The sequence below is a fragment of the Helianthus annuus genome, chromosome 3 (genome assembly GCF_002127325.2).
Source record: "Helianthus annuus cultivar XRQ/B chromosome 3, HanXRQr2.0-SUNRISE, whole genome shotgun sequence".
In the NCBI taxonomy this organism is placed as follows: Eukaryota; Viridiplantae; Streptophyta; class Magnoliopsida; order Asterales; family Asteraceae; genus Helianthus; species Helianthus annuus.
The window spans coordinates 119,873,316-119,892,402 of record NC_035435.2 but is presented as its reverse complement, the minus strand read 5'-3'; the positions used below and the strand labels follow the sequence as shown (position 1 = coordinate 119,892,402).

At 37.7% G+C, this 19,087-nt stretch overlaps 2 protein-coding genes across 2 annotated transcripts; both read right to left on the bottom strand.

Moving 5' to 3' along the window:
• Window positions 1-6,140: 6,140 nt before the first annotated feature.
• On the bottom strand, window positions 6,141-12,706 carry LOC110908093 (probable lipid-A-disaccharide synthase, mitochondrial). The gene is made up of 9 exons (XM_022153000.2): window positions 12,551-12,706; window positions 11,137-11,383; window positions 10,889-10,988; window positions 9,099-9,204; window positions 8,723-8,986; window positions 8,348-8,586; window positions 7,055-7,281; window positions 6,782-6,957; window positions 6,141-6,356 (listed from the first exon to the last, which is right to left on the bottom strand). The coding sequence occupies exons 2-9, from the start codon at window positions 11,370-11,372 to the stop codon at window positions 6,187-6,189; spliced, it is 1,518 nt and encodes a 505-aa protein (XP_022008692.2). The 5' UTR covers window positions 11,373-11,383; window positions 12,551-12,706; the 3' UTR covers window positions 6,141-6,186.
• Window positions 12,707-14,571: 1,865 nt separating this feature from the next.
• On the bottom strand, window positions 14,572-18,825 carry LOC110908094 (protein disulfide isomerase-like 2-3). The gene is made up of 9 exons (XM_022153001.2): window positions 18,585-18,825; window positions 17,684-17,842; window positions 17,062-17,175; window positions 16,556-16,713; window positions 16,349-16,448; window positions 16,066-16,242; window positions 15,220-15,365; window positions 14,979-15,125; window positions 14,572-14,888 (listed from the first exon to the last, which is right to left on the bottom strand). Exons 1-9 carry the CDS (start codon window positions 18,720-18,722, stop codon window positions 14,711-14,713), a joined length of 1,317 nt encoding a protein of 438 aa, XP_022008693.1. The 5' UTR covers window positions 18,723-18,825; the 3' UTR covers window positions 14,572-14,710.
• Window positions 18,826-19,087: the final 262 nt, after the last annotated feature.

Genomic DNA, 19,087 nt, shown 5'->3' with positions numbered 1-19,087 from the left:
TTTTGTGTCCAATAATGTGTTAACACGTGTCATTAGTTTACACGTGGCATTAGATATTAAATAAAGGACTAAAGTTGACAAACCATGAAAGTATGTAAATTCGAGGGTTATAAATGTCAACAAAGAGTAAATTTACTGTATAGTAACTCTAAGCGATGCTCTTACCTTCAAACGAATAAATCATGGATCGTACGGAAGCGAAACGTGGAAGAAAGTGAGAGATTTCAAGATGTAGGGGTTAACTGTGTCAACATGTTTAATTATACCTCTGAGTGACCCTTTGACGAACTCGAGGCTTTGTAACAGTAAAATACGCTCACTAGAATGTACTATATAAATTCCGCGAAGTTCCGTTTTAAAACGAGAAAGTTATGATCAAATTCGTACGAGAGGGGTTAAAAGCGTCAACAATAAAAGTTAAGGCTTTTCGGATAGTAATTAAACTAACCGGGGACTTAACAGTGCGGGTAAATGGCACGAGGCCCTTAATTGTAATTAACTGAGGGCCAAATCGTAAGGTTACCCCTTCAAACCCGAAAGGTCAGGTTATTAATTACAAAGATTCGGTTAATCATTACAAAAGATTTAAAAATCTTTGAAATCAGGCCCCAGGCGGCCCGCCTGAGTGAAACACATAAGTTGAAGCGGGCCGCGAGCTACCTGTGGATACGCGTCTGACATGAAGATCCATGCGGCCCGCGTACAAGCTGCATGAAATCTAATGCGGGCCGCGTGAACCACTCAGATGCAGAAACTTTGGACAGATGCATTGTTTGAAGTTGTGAACGATCATAGAGGCAATTAATGAAGCATGGGCGCCCTCTACATGACCCCTAGCATCCAGGGCCACCTGCTGATCATCCATACTCCCTTGTAGGTTGAGTTGTAATGATCTTGTGCTTGGAAATTCACTATAAAAGGACATACATTGCACATAAGTGAAATCACACTCAAACCTGCATTCTAACTCACTTCTGGAGCTCCAAAGCTTTCCTCTATCATCCTAAGTCGTGCACCAAGCTTTTGTAAGTTACCTAACCCTTTGTGGTTTCATTTTTCAATAGTTTTAGCCTAAAAGTCAATCCGTCGTAATTAACGATTGACTTTGCGATAAATCACGAATGGTCCAGTGGTTTGTCGAATCAAAGATAGATATATGATGGTAATCATGTGGGCATTAAACCCCTAAAAGGGCACCCTCTGTGACCGGTTCGTTGTTTGATTTAGATATGCCTTAGGACTCTCTTAGGACCAGGTTACATGATGGTATAACCCTCTGTGACCGGTTCGTTGTTTGTCCAAGTCTTTTACACATTTCCGTTAAATGCTTAAAAGTTGACCGTAACGCCCTTTTTAAATTAAAACGAGAATTTCGGACACGTGAACGGATCATGACCTTGGTTACTGATTTCTAAGCATGTCCCTAAAATTTCATGTCAATCCGAGCTCCAGAATAGGAGTTATGCTAAATAGCGCAAATTGCGAAACTTTAGTAATTAAATAGCGCAATTAGCATAACGCCTATCTAAACCCGGATTTCGACACCAAACCTTTTGCTCACTGTTGTAAAATAATATTTTGGGATTTTTAAAGATTTTTAATTATTTTTAACCTGCTCATAACCTGCAGTTATGGCAACGGTTCGGTAAATACCGAATATACCCTTTTCGGCCATAACTTGAGTTCTACAAGTTCTTTTGACCCGATTCCAGTTACCACTGATTTTAAATAATAAATAAAGTATTTTAGACTTTATAAACTGTTCGGGAAACTCAGATTTCCTGTAGAACTCAGAAACCTCTTTTATAATCTTTAAAAAGACCGAAATACCCCTACGGGGCATAATATTAACTTAAACTCGTTACGGGCATTACGGAAGGTATCCTACTGATACCACAACCTCTTTAAGGCATGTTAACTTAGGAAATCAGTGTAGGACTCTTACGGATTACCCGTTGCGCCTTTAGCGCGCACGGTTCGGCTTATGTAACTAGTTTACATAAATTAGCCGAAACGGGTCAAACCATATTGTTTGGACCCCAAAATCCAGAGTATGATTATTATACCCATATAAAACAAGTCTTCAAACTTGTTGGGTCAAAATCACACTCCATTCACGGTTTTCGCCTTTCACGCGATTAAACCGTAACTATACTTTGAAACTAACCGGTCTAGGCTACGGCAAATATAAAGACCCGTTAGGATTCTAATAGGTTATTTTAAAACCTTCGTTCCAGAATAGGAGACCAGTAAAAGCTATCTGTGATTACTCAATTAAGGATTATACTTGCAAAGGTAAATACTTTTAACTTATTTTCCGTTATAAGGGCTTGGGTTACGGTATCTAAAATACCGCTTGGTCGGGCAATTGACCCCAACTCATTTGTAGATTGGGTATTATCAATGTGACCCGTTTAAAAACTGTTTTGTTGGCTTAAAGCCTTTGGGGGCTTAATGACCATGTCCCGGATATCCTTGGCAGCATTTACGAATGGCCACGACCTTGACATCCCGGTGTAGGCGTACACCCGGCATTATGTCTATAATTATAAAAGTGTAGCCGTTGGTTACCCGCCACGGTTTTATACTATGTGGTGTGTCTATTAAACTTTAACCCGATACGAGTCGGGCGACCAAACGCATAGTAACATGTAATTCTTTACAAGATTTGATTATAAATTATCCCAAGTTATAAAAAGTTTGTGCCTTGAGCATTTAAACAAATTTTATTAAACATTTTTCAAAAGTGTCAGTTGAATGTATTTACCAGTGTAAACTGACGTATTTTCCCCAAAAAGACTAAATGCAGGTACTAGGCGTAATCGGCTGGCTATAGCTCCTTAGCATCTTAAAGAGTCTCGCAAGCTTTTGATGCCTTGTCTGTTGAACAATATTTTTATGTAATATTTGATCCCTGTGGATTATTATTTCAACAACGGTGATACATTGATATTACACTTGACGTTGAAGTATATATTATCTTATTGCTTCCGCTGTGCATTCATCTAATTGTGTGGTTTGACTATATTGTTGCCAACTACGTCACGGTAATCCCCCACCGGGCCCACCGGTGATACACGTGGAAATCGGGGTGTGACAATTGCGTTTTAGGTAAAACACATTTTTATGTGTTTTCAGTCCATTGCGTTTTAGAAACTACACTTTCTTTTGTGTTTTTAGGCTATTGCGTTTTAGAATTAAGACATTTCTTTGTGTTTTTTGGCCATTGCGTTTTACAAATAAGACATTTTTTTGTGTTTTTGGAACACTGCGTTTTAGAAAAATGTCATTTTTTAGGTTTTTTTTCCATTGCGTTTTACGCAACTGGGTTTTCAAAAAAAATCGATAATATAGCAATAGTATACTCGTTTTAAAGATAAAAAAACGCTCGTTTTTTTGGTGTAATTTTTATAAAAAAAAATAATGTCGTATGAAAGAGTTATTAACATTTAAAAAATGGGGGGCAATTGGAGGAGAGAGAAACTATTGCATTGGATTGACTAGAATGCCCCTAGACAAACTCACGCGCCATCTTTTTTCCCTTCAATTTCACTCATTTAATTTTAGCCCTTGATTAAATAAATGGATGGTTAAGATTACTTTCTAGGTTTTCTACCCAAATAACTTCCTATTATATCCCAACCCTTATTTAAGATTTTAAGAGTACGAACATAAATCTTTTAATGAAATAAGCGTTCAAGTACTAACATAAAATATTATATTACACTGAATTTTAGGGATGGCACTGGGTCGGGTTTGGGACAGGTTTAGGTAATCCCAAACCCAAACCCGTTTAGATAAGCTTGTCCCAAACCCTTCCCAAAACCCGTCGGGTTTCTAGCGGGTAAATACACATCGGGTATCGGGTATACCCGTGGGTTTCGGGTAAACCCGTTAATTTAAAAAGATTACCCGTTGGTTATACTCATCTCAAAACCTATTGGGTATTTATCGGGTAACTACTAACCGGTTACATTTTGTTGTCATTATAAAAATATATATCAAATAACTACAATATATATGGAATAGAATACCTATATGTGTAAAAAAAATGGATGTGTCATATATATACATATTTAATAATATACAAGAAATTATATCGGGTATACAATCGGGTAAACGGGTACACTTTATCGGGTAATTGGGTCGGGTAAACGGGTATATCACTAATTCCCAAACCCGTCCCAAACCCGCGAAAAAATAAAAACTATTCCCAAACCCGTCTCAAACCCGATTAACCGACCCCAAACCCGTCCCAAATGTGTCGGGTTTCGGGTTTACCCAGCGGGTTCGGGTTTGATTGCCATCCCTACTGAATTTAGTTATATGAATACGAGAAAATCATAACTTGTTAAAGACTTCTTTATACACGATGTTTTTTGTTGGATAAATTACACGTTTTGTCCTTTATCTTAACATCATTTTACAGGCGGTGTCCTTTTCAACGAATTTTGACAGGTTTTGCCCTTTACAGGGAATTTTGTTGCACGTTACGTCCTTTAGCCTTAACCCAGTTAGATTTTCTTGTTAAAACTCGTCATGTGCAAGTCACATGAGGGTAGTTTAGTCTTTTTACCTATAAAGGACAAAACGTGTAATTTTTCCTTTTTTGTTTCATGAATGACAATAATGGTACATTTATGATAATGTTACATCTATAATTTACGTCATAATGTTATATTTACAATTCATATATGTATAACCACAAATACAAATCTTTAAAAACTTCTTAATGTACAACATTGGATGTGTCATGCATACCATAGCCGATTGGAGGTATGCCGATTGTCTATACGTTTGGACTCAAGTGTAATAACTAACACCAGATGAAGTGCCACAATTAGTAGGAGTAGCAGACACATCAGACTTTATTCCTTGTGCGCGATAAACATGCATACAACCAAGATCATGTGAGACAAACTACATCCGGCTAGTCGTCAACAACTCATAATCAAACAATAAATGACTTGAGAAAAAAAAATCAATCAAAAGGAAGAGTCTTTGGAACCAAATGATAACTATTGTTAAGACTCCAACAAAAGACAACACATTGAGCTAAAGCAATGGTACACTGCTAGTTTATAAGTTTATTACACAATTGAAACCTATAAATACTAACAATAATGACATGACACACACAAGATAACCAACTAACATATGTCCAAGTTGGACATAATGTGATGAGTTATTGACGTTAAGTTTGTGACGCACAAATAGATGAACAAACTTGAAATAAGTTTACAAGAGATTAGATGTTTTACAATCACGCTTTACTCCAACATCTACTACGTTCCCAAGGGTGCAATATGGCTTCAAAAAAGTAAAGCTCGTGCATACATACATGTGACATGCGGGTTGAATGCGGAACCAGAATTCTCGTACAATCCAACCCACATTCACACCTACGCACACAACGGTGCAAAGTTAGTCAAGTTTCTCTTGATTTTGCAAGTCGAGTTTTCCTCCAACCCACAATCTCTTTCGACCCACTTTCTCAATTTTGTAATGAAGCTCATTAAACTAAAAACGGTATTTAAATGCATAAGTGAACCGATTAAATACATAGTGAAACGTTTTCTTTTTCTATATTTTAATCTGTTTAACGCTGCTTATGAGTATTGAGTAGTTTCAACACCACCAACGATTAGAGCGGGTTCCGAAGATTAGCTACAATACTGCAGATGTGGCACTCGGGTTGTGATGTTTATAGATGTTACGCCCCGTACACGATGTGTATATATGTATATGTTGCTATCTTTAAAATTATGTATGTTGAACTTTTATCACATAAATCATCCAAGTATTTTTACCATCGTCAAATAAACCATCTTTTCGTAAATACAAGTTTATTCATCTTTCCTAAACATTAGTTTATCGTAAGATTCGACACGATAAACATGTACCCATATGTTCTGTTTTATGTCAACTGTCTTTTATTATGACAGTTTACTAAGCTGAAGTAATTCTATTAGAAAGACAAATAGTTGAATGTGGGTTGCTAATTACATTCTGAACAGTTTTGAAACAAAACTATGACATAATGACATTGGATTTGTGTAATAAAATGCATTCATATTATGCAAAAAATAATAATAATAATAATAATAATAATAATAACAATAATAATAATAACGCGGAAATAGGAGAAAGATTATGTATGAATCAACATACGACATGAAAGCTAGATCAATGACCAACTACAACAATTTCAGGTCTGTCATCAACATGGGCATCGGCCTTTATTCTTTCAGCATACGAATCATCTTTCGAGCCTTCGACGATTCTGGGTCTCTTTTTGGAGGGGGCGAGGACGCAATTGGGGTCTGTCGGGTCACATGCAGGACCCGCAGCAACTTCTAGAACCAAGCTTGAAGATATGAGCAGGGCTATAAGAAAAACAAAACCCATCTTTCCCATTTTGTAATTATCTTTTTCAAAAGTTCTTGTTTTTATTTATTGTAATTGTGGAGGAGTTAGACAGGGAATTTATGAGACTAATCTATGGTTGAAAATGATTCAAAATTCTGATGGTTATTAAACTTTAATTCATTTTAATGGTTTTCCGGATAATATGATACCCATTTTGGAACTCTAGTTGAGATACCAAAACTTTTTAACCATTGAATATTTACACACACACATATTATATATATATATATATATATATATATATATATATATATACAGAGAGAGAGAGAGACCTTTTTTTTTACCATTTTAAGAAATTTCCTAATATTATTGATTAAAAAAAAACTAATGCCTTATGCATAAAGTTTCTCGCTTCGATGGAATAAAATCGTCCGAGCTGCTATCAAACTTGGCGAGTTATCAAAACTCGGTTCCTTGCAATCCAAGTCACCACGAGCAGCTCGTGCCAGTGGTGGAGACAACAGTTGTCTAACCTTCTCAGCTGCGGAAATCTGTTCTGCCCGAACTTCTTCATTATGCATTAGTTCCCTAATCATTTTATTCAAGAAATTAGATTATTTTTTTAATCATATTTGACACGCTAATTATTTATAAAAATCTGAGATAAAACCCAACAGGTTCTTACATTAGCAATGATGCAAGTCTTGTAGGCGTGCATTCACGAAATAGGGCTTCGGGAATTACAGGTGAATTAAGAAGGATGTTAGGGAGGGAGATGTAAGGTATTTTAGCTTTGTAACGTATGACCCATTCTGTCAAGAAATGAGCCCGATAAGCTACGACACATGGTAATCGTGCAAGGTGCAGCTCCATTGCTGCTGTTCCCGATGTGCATAATGCCACTGCGCTTGCCTGCATAACATAATGTTCACGTTCTATTACTCGAAATTAGGGTGGTAAACTAGTAACTACTGACACGACCAGAAACACAACACGAAAATGAACGGGTTATGTTTGGGTTGACCTGTTGACCCACCAACCCATTTAAATAAACATGTTACATGCTCAGCCGTGTTCACAACACGATTAACCCATTTACTACAAACCTTCGTTTGACTTGTTTAGATAAATGGGTTGAACGGCTCGTATTCGGATTGCACAATTTTAAGTGTGTTTGGCTCGTATTCGGACTACAATGTATTTGACACAATGTATCAACGATTCAACCCGCTAACCCGACATGACTGACACCCCTACTCAAACAATCAGTTTATAAGTTTATAACTATGAGACTGATTACAAGAGCGTATGTGAAGATTTGCATGTCAATATCATCTTCGAGAGAGAAAAATATGTGTTTTTGTATTTGATTGTGAACAGGACTGTATACAAGCCGAGTCGAGTCGAGCCAAGCCAGGTTGAGCTCGAGCCCGAACTTAAATGAGCCAGCTTGGCTCGGCTCGTTTATTTTATTGAGCTGAAAAATCGAGCTCGAGCTCGGCTTGTAAAATGTTCAATCCAGCTCATTAATTTGTTTTAGTTCTTTACAAATTTAAAAAAAAATTTATTGATACATATAAAACATAAAAATTACACATATATCTATGTATTATTTTTATTTTTCAAATATTTTTAAAGACCGAAAGCATATTAAAAGTATTATTTGTATATTTTTAGTTGATTTTCTCATATTTTTATATGTTATTGACTAATTAAACTTAAAATGTTAACACTTCAATCCCCTCCCACATAGTTTTTTTAATTTTAATACATTTAAAATTAAAATTAATCCATATAAAATTAAATATTTCGAGCCGGCTCATGAGCCGAGCCAGGCCTTGCTCGAGCTCGGCTTGTTTACAAATCGAGCCGAGCCGAGCCAGACCGTTTACAACCGTCATTTTTTTCAAGCTTTTTCCGAGCAAGCCGCGAGCTTTTTGAACATTCCTAACTGTGAATAAAGGAAAGTACCACTTACACTGAATGCATCATACTTTGTATGTGACGATCCTCCTGGAACCAGTACTACATCCGCAGTCCACTCATTGACGGTTTTTTTGATGTAGTTTTCTACATGTTGGTTAGGTGCCACGTGGATCACTGTAGCCGGGTCTTTAACAGAGTCTTTTAAAAGATCAATGGTTTTTGAGTAAATCGGCAGCATACGAGTCACTTCTTGTAATCTGCTCCCAGGAAGCACGGTAATAACTGTCGACCCTTGTGTCAAAAGCATAAAAAATCAAATAACAGTTATATTCAAGTATTCTTAAAAAAAAAATAACAAGCTGGAATCGTTATTTAGGGCAAATCGATATCAACCGGGCTTTTTCGCCAGAAGTGTAATTTTGTATACCTGAAGAGATTCCGTATTCTCTCCGGAACAAGTTAGCATTTCCTTTCAGCTCTTGAATATCTTCTAGAACAGGATGGCCCACAAAGGTTGCAGGTACTCCACGAGATACGCAAACTTCCGCTTCAAACGGTAGGATGCACAAGACATGATCCACAAACTTAGAAAGCCCGTTAAGTCTTTCTTCACCCCCTTTCCAGGCCCAGAAAGACGGTGCAACGTAATGAAAGTGCAACGGGGCGTTATTTTCATGTTGGCAATATCTAGCTGCAAAAAACATTCCCCGATTGTCCTACATCATATATGTTATAGATAAGGAAAACTCGAAGTACCTATTTGAACACAAGGAAGATGGTCAGAGAATGAATTACGGAATTACCCTTTAACTGTTTTAGGAGACGAAAAGAAAATCCCTTGGAATCAATTGTCACTACAACATGAGGACGAAACGAGATTGCAGCATCAACTGTTTCTTTCAGTCTAACCTGGGAAAATGAAGTTAAATAATATAACAGTTCAAGTAATACCAATTTTTGATCCCCGCTGCTTCCGATATAGTTAGTGAACTATAAGATTAGTTCTATATTGTACTTCTGGCGTTTATGTATTTAGAGTAAAATGCCATTTTCGTCCCTGAGGTTTGGCTAGTTTTGCGACTTTCGTCCCAAGGTTTGTTTTTTTGCATCTGTATCCAAAAGGTTTGAAATCTTGTCCTTTTCATCCAGCTCGTTAACTCCATCCATTTTTCTCCGTTAAGTCAGGGGTATTTCCGTCTTTTTTGTTAACTTAAAAGGCAATTCAATCTTTTTCACTTTATGTAAAAAGACCGAATTGCCCTTTAAGTAAACAAAAAAGACGGAAATACCCCTGACTTAACGGTAAAAATGGATGGAGTTAACTAGCCAGATGAAAATGGCAAGATTTCAAACCTTTTGGATCCAGATGGGGAAAAACAAACCTTTGGACGAAAGTCGCAAAACTAGCCAAACCTCAGGGACGAAAATGCATTTTACTCAAGTATTTATTAAATAATTTATTTTCAACATATTATTTACGAAAAGAACTTCACACTTTTTATACTTTTTTCATGTCAAAACCTATTATCTAGATACAGAACTCATATGGATTTGTAAATTTGTTACCGATCACCAATGATTTTCGATTTATAGCAGCAGTTAAGTTGTCATTATTCATGAAGGGGTATGATCCCAAATCCTGCGCTGACTATTCAGGTTGCGCGCGGGACTATAATCATATTCGACCAATTTGGTAGCTTTCCCGACCTCGCGCCGGCTAATCAGGTGTACTCCAGGTCGCGCATGAGGTCAAAGTTAACAAAAGATCAGATTTGACACTTAACTCCTTGGATAAAAACCCTGACCTCCTGGACCCTGCGCCAGCTACACGGGATATTCCCGGGGGTCGCGCAGAGGAAAGAAGCGCAGGTAAACCTAGGACAAGTACCAAAGGTACAAGTGGCAGAGCAGTGGACCAATGAGCGTCCAACAGGCTGTATCCAATCATGCTGCACGATGGACGATCGTACAGGAGACAAGAAGGTACACAAGGACGCACACGTGGCACCAATCAGCGTGCGCCGACCACTGCTCCATGATCTCCACTTAGCTGCTGGTGACAGTCCAGACAACAAGGGTGGCTGTCAGGACACGTGGACCCATTTAGTGTGTGCCAGCTATCCTCTCGCCTAGAAGCACCAACGGTCGTGGCAGAGGAGATAGAATGGATATTCCTTGTTGTCGACTACAGGCCCAAGGCCCATCAGCCCATCTCCTTAACAAACCACCTCGGCTATAAATAGTGAACTTCACCTCCAGCCTCTAGGTTTAAGGATCGCTCTCTTAATCTCTCACTTTATACACACACTATTATCCTCAAAACATATACTTATTCTCACGCCGGAGGATGGTTACAAGGAGAACCCCCCTATTCCCCTCCTTGTAACAAGCTTAACGGTGTGTTTAGTGTTTTGCAGGATCATCATAGCAGCTTGGACGAGACAAAGAAGATTAACCTTTATTTGTCGAGGCACAAACCACAAACTAATCACTAGATTAGTTTGGTGTTTCTTCAATTCACTTTATGTACAAAACTTTAGGAGGGGGTTAAATCTTTACATTTTCTGAAGGTGAAGAAATTGTGAAAACGTACCCGCAACTTTTTTAGATGCGGCAACAACTCCCAGATCCCCATCACTGCAATATCTTCCATTGGAAAAAGGGATTTCAATCCCTGCTTTGCCATCATAGATCTGAAATACGACAAAATTAACGTTTGTGTTTAATTATTAACAAGATAGTAACAAAAACTGAACACTAAACAAAAACATGTAACAAATACAGTTTGAGGGAAGAAGATTTAAATAGATGTAAGGTGAATATATGACTATAAAGCCTTACCCTCCAACGCCAGCAACACGTATAGGGTATGGAGAAAGCTTCTTCAGAGCGGCTATCAGACGAGAACCGATAACATCTCCAGAAACCTCTCCTGCAACTAAAAAGATCCTCATTTCCCCATCTTTGGAAGCCAGATCAACTGCTGCTTGACTGGAAGTCGAGAAATATTTTCTCACTGTCGACAAAAAGAACAAAGGGGTTCTTCTATTTGGATTTTGCATCAGTTTTAGCAACATTATGTCGTTTACTGCACAACAGAACTTGGATTAGTCAAGATTAATATAATGAAAACAAAGTATTGGAAGCAATCATCGTCATCGTCACAATTTAACTTAATAACAGATCGTGTTATCTTTGCACTAATTTCACACCTACACAATTTAACTTAGGTAGTGTTCGTTTCACAGAATGGAATGGAATCTGGATGATTTGGAATTTAAATTCCGTTCCTTATGTTGTTCATTTCAACAAAAGAAGGAATTGGGATCTCAATTCCATTCTTGATCGTGTTCGGCTAGCAAAGGAATTGGAACTGGAATTGGAAATGAATTCCTTCAAATTCCTTAAACTAAAGGAATTCAAAATTCTTCCAAATTTTGAAGGAATCCAAGTAAAGTCATTGGAATCTTTGACCAGTCACCGATGTCTGAAACATTTCAACCCAAACTCGTCCCCGTCGCCAACACGCAACGCCTTGCCCCGACCCGACCCGGCGCCTATCCGCAAAAATTCGACGCGATCAGCCCTCGCCAACCCGCAACGTCTCGATGCGACCCGACCTAGCATTGACCGGACACGTCTAGACCAGACCCGTTAACGATCCGAAACGTCTCGGCCCGACACGTTAACGACCCAAAACGACCCGACCCGGCCCGTCAACGACTCGAAACATGTCGACCCGACCTGGCCCCGTTAACGACCTGAAACGTCTCGATTTGGGCTGAAATGTATCGTCAACAACTCGAAACATCTCGACCCGACCAGGCCCCGTTAACGACCTGAAACGTCTTGATTCGGGCTGAAACGTATCGAATTGACCCGACCCGTTAACGACCCAAACGTCTCGACCCGAACTGACTCACCCGATCGGCAGAAAGATATTGGTAGACTCCAATTCATTTGCCAAACACTCACATCAACAATGGAATTAAGATTCCAATTCCATCAAATTCCAATTCCTATTGGAATGTTTAAATTCCAAATCCAATTCCTTCCCATTCCCATTCCAATTCCATTACATTCCATAAAACGAACACTACTTTAGTTCAAATAATTTCGTTGAATGATTAAGATGCTTATATCAGTTTTCACGAGTTGAAATCAACTCAATCATACATTATGTTTGTCTATACAAACGCATACATACATATATATATATATATATAGAGAGAGAGAGAGAGAGAAGGAGAGATACCTGAAGGATGTGAAATCGGTGTATACTGTGGTGGCCGGAGGTGATATAAACGACGGCGAGTTCAGTTGCGGCGATGGAGGAAAATGTTAGATGTTTATTTAAAAAGTCAATTTCAGTCCTTTAACTAGTCATATTTCTTCGCGCTTTGCGGCTCGCTTTCGATTGGTATCAGTTCGGTTCGTTACACTACCAGCATGATACTGACACTCGGTATAGCAATCTTCATGTGTTTTACATCGAACGAAAATGATAAAAAGAAATACATGTAGCGGTATTAGTGTTGTTCGATTGATATTGGTTCGGTTTGTTATAGTACCGATGTGGTACCTACACTCGATATAGCTTGTGATACCAAAAAAAAAATATTTTATTGCGAATACAACTTTGTGTTCAACGAATTTTATATTGCCACATTGATAAAAACCATAAAAACGAATACGGTACCAGTATTGATGTTAACCCCCAAGTTGCAGATGTGAGAGTCGTAAAACCTTGCTAAGCAACAAGCAAACGATAACCAAAACCAGGAAAATTTAAAACAAAAACTCGAATTCATACCGCCGGGTGACGTAAAATGTAGACAAAGGCAAACGCGAACTTATACCGTAAGCTAGCATCAAATACAGACATACTCACTACAAGACATAAATATAAAAGAAAAAAAAATCACTAAATGACAAAATCATAAAAGATGAACAAAAAGAGAGCACTATTCATAAGAAGTTTCATCATTTGTTAATACTAATAATAATAATCGATAGGGAAAAACTCAAGTCGAAACATTCTAGATAGGTATTAGATTGATTATAAAGGGATTTCATGGGTATGAGGTTGTAGGGTATGAGGTGGTAGGGTATTAGGTGATATTTGACCTGTTTACGTAAAACATCTGTGCTTGTCTATTCGAACTATATTTCTACATCTTATTTATTGTTACTTGTTAGAGTAACATATATTTCTACATTTTATTTATTTTTACTTGTTAAGAGTAATATGCTACTAATTCAACCACAATCTAGTTTCTATATTTTTAGTTTCATGGTTAATAAAGATTATACAAATGGTGATGCCTAATACCCGACAGGTCTGGCGGTATCAAGATCACCAATACGCGTCCTGGTGTTATTTGAGTTATCGGTGTAGTTGAGGACTTGAGGCAACAACGTTATACTCATTGTTGCAGAAATCGGCCTAGGCGGCCGATTAATCGGCGCCTAGGCGCTAGGCGGTCATCTACTGCCTAATTTTGAGCTAGGCGGTCAATTAATCGGTCATGGTAAAAAATCGGTCAAAATCGGTCCTAGGCGGTCAAAGTCGGTCCTAGGCGGTCAAAAATCGGATTAATCGGACAATATTAGTCGGTCAAAATCGATAAAAATCGGTCCTAGTCGGTTCTAGGCGGTCCTAGGCGGTCAAAATTGGTCAAAATCGGTCAAAATCGAACCATACTATCTGAAACTTGAAGTATTTATGTGAATTTTGAAGTATTATTTTTATATTATTGGGTATATATATATAATTTTGAAAAAATACATATAAAAATCCCATTCCGATTAATCCCGATTAATCCCGATTAATCCCTAGGCTGTACCTCACCGCCCGACTAGCGCCTAGCGCCTTCTACAACATTGGTTATACTGGACTATATAATACTATCAACGTAAATGGCAAGGAATTGAGACCGGGAATGACGGGCAGGATCAAAAACTGTTCACCATGTCAGTTTTTCGTTTGTAAATGAGATGAACCAACATATTGATTGGTTACTTGAGTAGGTTACGCAGCCCAGCCCCTTCATTCCATAATCTGTCCCTCTACGACTCAACCACAATGCAAATTTATAGTGCTCGGTAAAAACAATAGTGGATCCAATAGCGGTTACCCTATTGGGGTGTTTCGCCTTTTCTTCATGGTAAAAACAATGGTGGTTACTAAAAACGGGTCATGCGGTTGACCCGAATCTAGTAGCATTTAGTTTCCTAGCAGATCGATCATGGCCGTGGATCCAGGTTCCTCATAAATAGATAAAACTATTAAACGTGACATTTTAATGGTACCACTAAAATTACGAGCAAAGTTACCACGTTACAAGGGTGATGAATCAGAAACTTGTCAAGTCAAAAAAACTTTTAACAAATATCTTCAGTTCACTCTCTAAACTCACAGTTCATCATTGCTGCCTGAAGGTGCATCACCCATAAGTTCTTCTAAGGAGAATTCGTCTTCTTCTATGATCTCTCCATCTTTACCATCCCAAGGCTCCGTTTTCACTATTGTCGGTGTCCCTTCTAACGGCAGGGTACCCTTTCCTCCCAGTCCCGCTGTTTTCACAAACTCTCTGCCAATTTCAAACAAATACGTATCATCTCACTTGGTGCAAATATTAGTAGTACTAAAGAACAAGAATGCAAGACAAAGAAAAACATACATGATCTGGTCTCGTTCAAATGCACTTCGAAGTGGGGCGTATGCACCTTTCTTTATGTTCAAAGCTACCAAAGCCGGATATCCATAACCACCAACTCCAACATGTTTCTCAAGTTCAGGCTGTTTACCAGCAGCAGCCCATACATAGCTGCGCCAATATTACAAAACCGATAAATTTATTATCTCCCCATTATAACAACCAAATTTAATAACTTAAAAAAAATGGAAATTTTATATTTTACCTATATGGACTCCTTTTGAACTTTTCTGCGATCGATAGTAGTGTTTCTAGATACTTGTTCCGTCCCTCTGCCTTTGAGTCCAAAATGTCGGGGAGGAAAGCGACGAAACATATGGCTGCTGAACCACATTTCTCTTCCATCACATCCTACAACATGAATATAATTAGGACCGTAATCGAGCCGAGCAGCTCGAGCTCTAGCTTGAGCTAAATCGAGCCAGCTTGGCTCGGCTCGTTTATTTTATCAAGCTGAAAATCCGAGCTCGAGCTCGGCTCGTAAAATGTTTGAGCTAGCTCGAGCCAAATCGAGTTGGCTTGTTAATTTCTTTTTTTTTTACAAATATTGATAACATAAAGAACAAATGTAAAAATAAAAAACACACATATATCTTTATGAATTATTTTTGTTTTTCTGAAATTTATTGATTGAAAGGCATATGAAAAGTACTATATATAGTTTTTGTTTATTTTCGCATATTTTTATATGTTATTGATTATCTAAACTTAAAATGTTCGAACCTCAAGCCCCTCCCATTTATTTTTTATTTCATATACATTTAACTTAAAATTAATCAATATAGAATAAAACAATTTGAGCTGGCTCGCGAGCTCACGAGCCGAGCCAAGCCTAGCTCGAGCTCGTTTAAAAATCGAGCTGAGCTGGCTTGTTTACAACGGAGCTTTTTTTCAAACTTTTTCCGAGCGAGCTTCGAACGAGCCGCGAGCTTTTTGAACACCCCTAAATATAATATTTTAACCAAGTGGCATACTTCTAATGCTATTGTGTCATGAGTTTTCAGGAATGAAAAAGGAAATATGAAATTTACTACGGGTTTGACCAACTTACTGGGCTAGTCAACTCGGTCACTTCAGGAGGAGCAACATTTGTTTCTAGCTGAACAAGGGCAAATGACTCAATTGCGGAGGCTGTTCTTGCTCCTTCATAAGTGATTGGACTCTCTTTGTCTGCACCAAACACCAAAATAGTGGGGAAACCTTGCACCTTATATCTGCTCATCAAAGACTGAAACCATAATCCGTCAGTAAAAGATAATATAGTTATAAATGGCGATAATATGATATAATAATATAATATTAGTTTAACAACAAGAATCCAAATTTAAGATTACCTTCTCATCATCACAGTTAACATGACCAAGCTTCACCTTCCCCTGCAAGTTCTTTGCAGCCTTCTTCCATTCAGGAGCAAGCTTCTTACAATGCCCACACCTGCATATAAGACAACATATGGAGAATCTTCAATGTATTACAATCAACAAATAAGAGCATTTGGCAAACACAGTGCTAAAGAAATAACTCAAGCATAGAATGCATACCAGGGTGCGAAGAATTCCACCATCCAGAGATCTTTGCTTTTAACAACCATTTCGTCAAAATTACGCGAATTCAGTTCGACTGATAAACTTGGTTCTGATTTCTCACTTGATCCTCCTGTTGTTTTCCCACTTAACCTGTCCTTGAGGAGTGCCTTGACCTGTGCACAGTAAACTATCTATGAATACTTCAAACAGTACAGCACGCATATAGGAATTACAGATGACAGGCGCAAGACAGAGTCTAATTCAGTGAGACATGTTAATTAATATAAAAACTAATCTCTTCATGCCAACCTTTACTGTGACAGGGTTAAACTGTAATGAAAATAGCTGTGAATGATGGTGATTTGTGAGGACTTATATCAAACCACCAACATACAAATTCTTGTCAAAATTTAAAGAGCATCCTAACAGTTTTACTCCATGACAACACATTTCGACATACAGAGAGAGAGAAAGGTAACAGTTTTATAACGAATAGCAGACTTAAAATTCGATATGATGACCTGTGAAAGTGCAAATTCTGCTATTGGTTTTGCTTCCCTAGCTCCTTGGTAATCAACAGGAGGTTTTCCAGGCACAAATACTTTAATAGTTGGAAATCCTTTGATACCATATTCCTGTAGAAATCAAATGACAAAGTTAGACATACATGGATTGTCATAGAAATAGATAATGAAACAAAGAAGTTTCTTGCTGGTGACAAGAGCCCATCATAAAACACTAAAAATGTCTAAAAACAACATATTGGCTATAGGATTTAGGCGGCTCTACATTGGCAATAACCAAACCCTTTATTTCACATCCATGGTGTTTCTACCAAACAAAAGCAAGCCTATTCAAGTTGACATTTGACAATTACAAATGTCTCAACAGATTAAGCCACCATCTACCACCTGTTAGCTCAAAGTTCACATCTAAACCAGTTTAAAACGAGATAGGACCATAAGGTACATATTATTACACCTCACTGATAAAGAAAGTGTTCATCAAAAGCTAGGACACAACGGTTATGTAATGCATCGTACTATTTGGATTTATATAAAAACTACCTAAAGATAACTCCTCGTAAATCAGTTTGTCAGAATGGTTATTTGAATATATAACAAATGATTGACAAATACACACCTGAGCGATTGACTGGTGCGCATCAGCATCAATAGCCGCCACAGTGACTACACCTTTCAAGACGGAAGCTGCCTTCTCCCACGCTGGAGTCAAAGCTTTACAATGACCGCACCATGGTGCGTAGAACTCAACCAAAACTACACCATTCGAATTTTCGACCTAAAAGAATAATACAATTAGTTACCAATTAAAACACAAATAGATCTCAAATTCCTTTCACCAACACTCTGGAAATATTGTTACAACAGCAAACATAGATATATAATAAACAGCATATGGTACAATTTCCAAAAACACATGAGAGCTTTCTATTGAAAGCATGTTCATTGCCTTTCTAACATCTGATTGCAACTCTTACACTCGACAATTTCACTAAAAAACCTTCCTAAAGCTAGTTAACTGGCCTATACTAATATGAATAACAATTCAACTGAAAAGAAGAATTACACAATTAGCTGCCACATACAATCTCAACTAGTAACTTCGGAAATTAGCTATCCTAAGGCGTTTCCCGATAATTGACAGAATCGCATAAATGCACAAATGAAGCTTGATTTATTTCCAAACGATTCATCTCTTACCAATTCTATAATCAGCAGCATGAATATATGATCAATAACATGTCATTAACTTATCTTCAAAAAACTTAACGGCATCAATACAGAGAAATGTTTAAATCATTAGTATTCTATTTTTATGCACCAAATTACTGTAAAACAAATGTTTGCATGCAGAAATCAAATCAAAACAAAACCTAATCTCAATATCAATAACAAACACGAAATGAAAATCGTAACGCATCAACCGTATCAAAATGATCAAACTACTCTAAATTTCAACTTATTTCTAATCAAATCAAAGAGAATCACATAACATCGACATTGATATTCGATTCAGTTACCTTAGATTTGAAATTCGAAGGAGTGAGCTGAACCACTGGTGATGACGGACCGTAAAACGCATCAACGAGATTCAAATTTGAACTAACTGATAACAAGAAGAAGGAGATCCAGATCAACACTTTTGACGAGCGATTCATGCTTAATTACACACACACAAACACACAGTGGAGATGTGATGAACGGAAGACGATGCGAAAAACCTTGCGAGCGTAGAGTAGAAAAACCCTTTCAGTGTGTGATACCGTGGACCGGCGATACGTGTCTTAGCCAATGGTATTGAGACACGTCGTCTTGCCATGTAATTTTAGAAAGACGTGACACGTGGACGAGTGAGATTGGCTGATTAAACCGAATGTGATGTGAGTTTATATTTTTAAACGTGTACGTAGGTGATTTAGTCTATCCAAGGTATTCCGATTCTAGATGTTACTAAAAACTGTAGAATAGATTTCTTTGCAACAACCGGCTATTTTACTGTTGGATCGGGTTTGCAATGAACCAA

What these genes read in the sequence shown, in the direction of transcription:
- LOC110908093 (XM_022153000.2), bottom strand. Translation starts at nt 11,372, where the DNA reads ATGTTGCTAAAACTGATGCAAAATCCAAATAGAAGAACCCCTTTGTTC. An exon ending in TCTCCTAAAACAGTTAAAGG is followed by an intron (nt 8,987 to 9,098) that starts GTAATTCCGTAA and finishes TGTTTTTTGCAG; the next exon opens with CTAGATATTGCCAACATGAA. An exon ending in GACGATTTTATTCCATCGAA is followed by an intron (nt 6,357 to 6,781) that starts GCGAGAAACTTT and finishes GCTTGGTTCTAG; the next exon opens with AAGTTGCTGCGGGTCCTGCA.
- LOC110908094 (XM_022153001.2), bottom strand. Translation starts at nt 18,722, where the DNA reads ATGAATCGCTCGTCAAAAGTGTTGATCTGGATCTCCTTCTTCTTGTTA. An exon ending in CAGAATTTGCACTTTCACAG is followed by an intron (nt 16,714 to 17,061) that starts GTCATCATATCG and finishes TACTGTGCACAG; the next exon opens with GTCAAGGCACTCCTCAAGGA. An exon ending in TTCAAAAGGAGTCCATATAG is followed by an intron (nt 15,126 to 15,219) that starts GTAAAATATAAA and finishes ATATTGGCGCAG; the next exon opens with CTATGTATGGGCTGCTGCTG.